The following is a 7,409-nucleotide window of genomic DNA, read 5'->3' on the forward strand; positions in this document are numbered from 1 at the left end:
CCAATGATGGTGAGAACTCCCCTGCCAGCCCTTCTCCATCCCAACAGCTAACTCTCCCTTTACTTCACTCCCATCCACCCCCACTCCTAGCCAGAGTCAGATGTGTCCAAGGCAACCACAATGCCTGAGCATCTGTATGACCCTCAACAAGTCCTTTATCCACTCTGTGCCTCAGTTTCCTCATCTATAAGGTGAAAAGAATTGAATGAGATGTCTTCCAAAGTCCCTTCCAACGCTCATAAACCCATGATCCTCTGATATTCCTTGGAGGAGACGTGGTTCCTTGGTCCGATGGGAAGAATTCAGTTCTAAAGTCAAAACTCTCCATTCCAGATATCACACACCCCATCCCTGACCTGACTGGCTTCATTACGGAGGGACAGATCTATGTGGACAGACAGCTGCACAACCGACAGGTACCGCCCGCTCTGCCCCCACGTTCTTCCTGCTCCATGCCCCTTTGTCCCTGCCCAGTCTTTGAACCACTATAAGGTACCACTCTAAGGTCTAACGACAAGTAGCCATCTGTTTCCAGTCTGTTAAGAGAAAGACAGCAGCCACAGGGAGGTTCTGACTCTCCCTTTACAACTGGGGAAACCAAGACCAAGAGAAGTGGGGTAATTCGCCCAGTTAGTAATTAGGGGAGTTGGATCCAAATCGAGGGCTTCTGACTTCAAATCCAGCACTCCACTCCTGAAAACGGCCCCTTCCCCGTCCCCAAACATGAGTCTGTTCTGGTGGCCTAGAATTTGGGAATAAGGCCAGCTTTGCTTTCTCTTTTCCTTCTCCTTTTTCATCCTGATTTGAAAAAAGGAACCCTGAAGCCCAAAAATAATCCAATTATAATGTGTCCTCTAGGCTTCTTATCTTTGATCAACAGAAAGAGGGTAGCCAGCTGATAAGCATTTATTAAGCCCTGACTGCATGCCCCATGCTTTGCTAAGCTCTGGAGATAAAAGAAAGGCAAACCAGGAGGGCTCCCCTCTTCTAAAGGGGGAGACAGAATGCCAGTGGCTTCCTACATCCCAGATTCATACAGAATGGGCAGAGGGGTCCTCAGGGAGGGGGCTGGCAGTGCCGCCGGAGCTGAGGAGAAGGAATCAAGCGGGGAGCCGCTGAGCTTTCCCCACTTCCCTTCCTGCCCTCCCCTAACTCCCATTATTCCTTTCTCTAGATCTACCCTCCCATCAATGTGCTTCCCTCCCTGTCCCGTCTGATGAAGTCTGCCATTGGTGAGGGCATGACCAGGAAGGACCACGGCGACGTCTCCAACCAGCTGGTAAGGAAAGGAGGCTGGGGACGAGCTGGGGCAGAGCACGCTGTCCCAGAGGTAGAGCCTCAGCTCTGCTACTGTCCTAGGGCTGGACAGCCCTTTCCTCAGATGCTCTTTTGTTTAGGTGGGGAGCGGGACCTTCTCTGATGTCTTTTTCCTCTGAGATCTCATTGCGGCTATGGCCAGGGTGGTGACCCTGGGTGCTTAAAGGCTGCACCAGTGCCACACAGGCTGGGCAAGTTCCTAACACTGACCAGAGAAAGACCTACCTCAGATACTCTCCTAGCTTGTGTGAACCTGAGTGGTCACAACCTCTCTGGGTCTCAGCTGTTAAATGGAGGATTGGGTTCTGTGATGTCCAAGATCCTCCCAGCTCCCCATCCTGGGGTTAGATCACTTCTGGGGAGGTCCAAATTCCGAATTCTATGAACCCCAAGATAAGAGGGAGCGAGGACATCCAAAGCACCGAAGCCAGTTTCCAGGCCTCCAGTTACCCCATGTCAGCCTCCCTAGGAGGCCAGGCCCAGGCTGAACACCCAGGGCTCAGGCCCTAAGCCCCTCTGGTCACTCCCTGCAGTATGCTTGCTACGCCATTGGGAAAGACGTCCAGGCCATGAAGGCGGTGGTGGGGGAGGAGGCCTTGACCTCAGAGGACCTGCTCTACCTCGAGTTTCTGCAGAAGTTTGAGAAGAATTTCATCAACCAAGGTAGGAGGGCTTGAAGGAAAGGGGTCCAGAGGGGGGGAGTAGCTGTCTGAGCCTGAGTCAGCCCTTTTCTTGTGTTCTTGCCCTCTTCCCCAGGCCCCTATGAAAACCGCAGCGTGTTTGAGTCCCTGGACCTTGGCTGGCAGCTGCTGCGCATCTTCCCCAAGGAAATGCTCAAAAGGATCCCCCAGAACATCATTGAGGAGTTCTACCCTCGAGATGGCTATCATCAGGGCCTGCTCACCAGCCCGGACTCCACAGATTCCTCCGAGGTGTCCGACTCGCAGCTCTAAGGCTGCCCCTGGATCCCACCCCCCACAGACTCCTGCCTCTGCCCAAGGCCTACCCCTCCACTGACCTCTCCCCAAGCCTCGCTCTGGGGCCACCCCCACTGAGGGATACCACTCCCCATTTAAACTCTGGCTGCCTCCCCCTCCCGCCAAACCACTTCTGGTGTAGCTCTGCCCCCAAGCTTCTGTTCCTCCTGCCCTCCTTCACCTCACTTGCCCTCCTTCCTCCAAATGAGGAAACTTCCAGGCTCCAGCCCCACCCCAGGCCTTTCCAGGAGGCCAGATCACTCCATCATTGCTTGGATACTAGCAGGAAAGAAAATGGAGGAGAAAAAAACTACCTCCTTACCCTTCTAACTTCAGCTATCTTTTCTTAAAAATCCCATTGCTTAAGAAGAATACATAGATGTTGGTGACTTGACTAATTAATCAATAAACATTTATTAAGCACCTACTATGTACCAGGCACTGTGCTTAGTTCTGGGGATACAAAAATAAGGCAAAAACAAAAACAAAAACAAAAACAAAAACAAAACAAAAAAAAAAAAAAAAAACAGGCCCTGATCTCAGGAAGCTTACAGTCTAATGGGAGAGATAATGTGCCAACAAGGATTACTCTATTGGGGCTCTCCTAGACATGATCCGCGTCTGAGTCTTAGACCACTCACAAATCTAATTATTCACTAGTTCCAGATTCCTCCTGGTCACTCTTTTTGCTTTCTTAGGGGAAATGAAAATACAAGTTAAACATTAAGGGAGGAAAGGTAGTTAGAAAACATAAAGGGGAGTCATTAAGTCAGGGGTTCTCAAACTACGGCCCACGGGCCTGATGCGGCCCACTGAGGACGTTTATGCGGCCCGCCGGGTCATGGCAAATGGGCTGAGGGGCGGAAACAGAGTGTGAGCTTTTGTTTTTACTCTAGTCTGGCCCTCCCACAGTCTGAGGGACAGTGAACTGGCCACCTGTTTAAAAAGTTTGAGGACCACTGCATTAAGTGCTAAAGCTGTCTCTCCAGGTCAGGAATTCACTTTTTTCACTCAAGAAATTATTGGGAACCTGCTGCTGCAGTCCCTCTGCATCATGCTATGACATCTGCAGGGCTCCAGCCTCTGCAGGGGGTCCAGGGGGTTGACCAGGAGGAATAGGGTTGGTGTCAAAGGAATACAGGAGTCATGGGGTAGTTTGAGTGAGGAAGTGATGCTCCCACTTCTCTCAGGATCCTTCAGGCTTTATTTTATACTATATCAGGATCATAGACTTTTCTTTAGGTCAACATAGTCTTCAGACATGTGTCTGACTTACTGACCTTTATATGTTACTATATTTAATATTTGAGTAAGGGAGCAGCTAGGGGGCGCAGTGCACCAGCCCTGAATTCAGGAGGACCAGAGTTCAAATCTGGTCTCAGACACTTAACACTTCCTAGCTGTGTCACCCTGGGCAAGTCACTTAACCCCAGCCTCAGGGGGGGTAAAAATATCTGATTAAGTTTTTTATGGTAAAGTGTTAATTACTGATGACATTACATGAAGCCAATAATGAAAGGTCAATGTTATACAAGGTTAAATGTCAGTGAATTTTGTTAGTTTACTTATACCTTTTTTGTCAATTCTATGGACTGTTTGATTCCTGACTGGAAACCATATACATAGGCATTTGGGGAAATTCCTAGTTATACTTTAACTGCCTTTTGGTTCCTAGATATACTGATCTTTTCTGAGTCTAAATAGGTAAACACTATTATTTCCTAGATCTTTGGATTCTCTCCCATAGTGACAGTGCTTTCCATAGTGTTCTCTCCTTTCTCATTTGTCTCAGTGAGAGATTAGATTTCTTAGGACAGAAATATGCATGTGGAATCATTTCTAGTTAACTTGCCCAAATCCCCCTTGTCACTAGAATTTTTTAGATAATGTTTAGTGCTATAATCAAGCCAATTATAAATAATATAGGAAATAGTAATCCACTAATGAGAACCATAGAAGGAAATGTTCCTGCATGAGTGCTGTGCACATTTGATCTCAGTGCTGGGCTTGGCCAATCAGCTTAGAGATTGCGGCTTCCAACAGACATCCATCTGGGCTCCCCCAAGATCTATGTCACCAAAGCCCAAGGTCCACAATTTTGGTACCAAACACTTCAAGGCTGAGCCCACATGTACAGACAGTATCTCTATTGTCCAAGGCCAAGTTCAGAGACAGCCATCACTAGCCAGGCCACAGAATGATGGATCTTTTTGCCCATGGCTACACTAAGTGACAGTCATGGAGACATTGGGATCTAGGATAGTAATGGCAGAAGGTATCCCAGAGCTTTGGAGCATGGGATGTTGTCTAAATGGCAGTCATGGAGAGGTTAGGATCTGGGTTGGTAATGGCAGGCCCATATACATAGGGTAGCCCAGAGCCTTAGAACCTGGCATGGGCCCCTAGTAAGGAGCCTTGGGTAAAAAAAAAAATACGCCTCTGAATTAGTCCCTAGCCGCAAGGATTGTGACATTCCCTCAGGGGTGCCAGAAATCTGGGAATTAAAATGGTTAAATCCTGGATCTCAGCCTCACACCTTAAGTGAATCCTTTTCTTTTATTGATCTCTAGTTTCCTGGCTGAATCCTGAACCCCATAAATTCTGTGACCTCCTCCCTGAATTATCCAAGTCCCATACCATATGTCTATCTACAAGGTTCTGTTTAGGGCCCTCTTTGTTCCTCCTTCTTTTTTCTTTACAGCAGGGATTCTGAACAGGAAGTCCATGAACTTGTTTTTAAAAAATATTTTGATAACTGTATTTCAATATAATTGGTTTCCTTTGAAACCTTTTGTATCTTTTGCATTTAAAAATATTATTCTCAGGGATTCATAGACTGCTCCAGATTGCTGTCAAACAAGGTGCTGTGACACAAGGTTAAGAACTGCTGCAACACAGGAGGCTGAGTTCATCAGATCCCATAAATCAAATAACCATCTCAACACCAATGATTCCCAAATCCATAGATCCATCCCCAATTCTCTGCCAACTGCCTATTGGACAGCCATAACAGAATGGCCCATCAGTCTCTCAAATGCAACACGGACAAAACTTAACTCTTCAGCCCAAATCTCCATCCCCACTAAAGCCACCATCATCCTTCCATCATCCAAGTTACTCCTGACACTTCTCTCTCCATCACATTTCTCACATCCCATATTCACACAACTCTATCATGTCACTAGGATTAGTGCAATGGAAGACCATCATCAGGGCTGACCCAGCATTGCTATAGTTGCCATAGTAAGGGTCAGGGAAAGTGTGGAGCATGTGGGAAGGAGACAAAAGGCAGGAGAACTTTTGCCCCGTGTTGGAAGGCTATGAACCATGGTTTCCTAGGGCTGTCACCACTTATTCCTTGGGTACTAGAAGAAAAGGAGCTAGAGAGAATGGGAGAGCTGTTTTTGACAAGCAAAAAGTCAAGGAAGTCAAGGACTTCAGAGTAGGATGGTTATGGTTAACACACTGAAAAAGATGCTGCAGGAGCTTGGGGATGGGAGAAGAGCATCCAGCTAGAAGTGCCATAGTTCTTCAGAAGCTATTTGCTTCTTGCCATCGACATGTGGAAAGTCAAGTCCAGAGATCATGCATGACAGCCGCTGAGCTGAGTTATGGAATAAATGCAACTTCTCATCAAATCACCATGGACTAGACGGGAGACACCTGGGAGGACAGGGAAGTTGGATACAGGGATCCTTGGAGCTGGTTCCTGATCATCCCTTGTCATGGAGCTATGGTGACCTGTCTGGAGAACCAACATGATCTGAATCACCAGCACCAAGAAAAGTGAAGTTATATATGGATAGAGTTGTTTCATCCCAGGAGGACTAGCAGAATCTAACAGAATCCTCTTGGATTGGGCTCTTCATGTTTTTGATCAGGGAGGGAAAAAATGTGCATTTGAGCCAACAGAATTGATGGTTTTGATAACACAAAAGATAAGGCATTTTATGTCCTAAATAGTCAAGTATATACTTCAAACTTACTCTCTTGGTTGGCCCAAGTGCTGCTCCAAAGAGCAGCCAGATAGGTCATAAGGTATAAGGAGGAAGGAAGACATCACTGGAGGGAGAGGGGGATGGCTTTCTCCTCCAAATTCCCCACTCCTTAATTAAAACTGATGCAGGGCCCAAGGATACCTCGTTAGTCCTATCAAGATCAGGTGGATCCATGGTGCCCTGGATTAACTGAAGCCTGGCCTGTCATGTATCATATTGGAGAATCTCCACTCAGATGGGAGTTCTTGATGGGCCCATGTGCAACTATTAGGTGCCTTATGGCTGCTGGTTGCCAAGGAGGGCAGGGTGAATGGAACAGAGATCCCTAATCCCTTTGGGATAGCTCTCACGTACCCCAGAAATACCTCTTCCCATCCCATGGGATTCCTAAAGATGGGCAATCATAGAACTAGAAACAGCTTGATAGCACAGTGAGTGGCAGAGGGTCTTAGACATAGAATCAGGGAGATCCGAAGTGAAATCCTGCCTCAGATCCTTAGTAGTTGTATGACCCTAAGGAAGTGACAGCTTCTGTTCGCCTCATTTCCCTCATCTCTAAAATGGGGATGATAAGAGCACTGATTCCCCAAAGCCATTTTGAGCATAAAATGAGGTAATATTTGTAAAGCACTTTGATAAACCCTAAAGGCTAGCTACAATTATAACATCTTTTGTTGTCGTCAGGTCTAATATTACAGATTATCACTCAAAATTCGTAAATAGCCCATACCCATGGTTTTTACCAATGGCCCAAGCAGTCCTTTCATGTGCTGAATGATGACTACAGTTCACTGATGGTGTCCAGGAGTTCTCAAACTACGGCCTACAGGCCAGATGCGGCCCGCTGAGGACATTTATGCAGCATCCGGATTATGGCAAATGGGCTGAGGGGCAGAGACAGAGTGTGACTTTTTGTTTTTACTATAGTCTGGCCCTCCAACAGTCTGAGGGACAGTGAACTGGCCCCCTATTTAAAAAGTTTGAGGACCACTGGTGTAGACCCTCATCAATGTTGTCATTGAACCACCTCTAAGTAGGAATTAAGGGATGGGGAAGGAGATACAGAGAGAAAGGCCAAGCCTATCATTCCAATGAGCTGAATTGGGGGCTGTACATT

General features: G+C 47.1%; 1 protein-coding gene across 1 annotated transcript in view; it reads left to right on the top strand.

The window, feature by feature from the left end:
* ATP6V1B1 (ATPase H+ transporting V1 subunit B1) overlaps window positions 1-2,721 on the top strand; it is a 32,299-nt gene extending 29,578 nt beyond the window's left edge. Inside the window, exons 10-14 of the mRNA XM_074285523.1 lie at window positions 1-9; window positions 334-416; window positions 1,175-1,279; window positions 1,851-1,980; window positions 2,074-2,721. The exon at window positions 1-9 is cut by the window's left edge and continues 142 nt beyond it. Coding sequence (XP_074141624.1) covers window positions 1-9; window positions 334-416; window positions 1,175-1,279; window positions 1,851-1,980; window positions 2,074-2,270 — 524 coding nt within the window. The 3' untranslated portion in view covers window positions 2,271-2,721. The remainder of the gene's footprint in view (window positions 10-333; window positions 417-1,174; window positions 1,280-1,850; window positions 1,981-2,073) is intronic.
* The last annotated feature ends 4,688 nt before the right edge of the window (window positions 2,722-7,409 follow it).

Source organism: Sminthopsis crassicaudata, chromosome 2 (genome assembly GCF_048593235.1).
Source record: "Sminthopsis crassicaudata isolate SCR6 chromosome 2, ASM4859323v1, whole genome shotgun sequence".
NCBI lineage: Eukaryota > Metazoa > Chordata > Mammalia > Dasyuromorphia > Dasyuridae > Sminthopsis > Sminthopsis crassicaudata.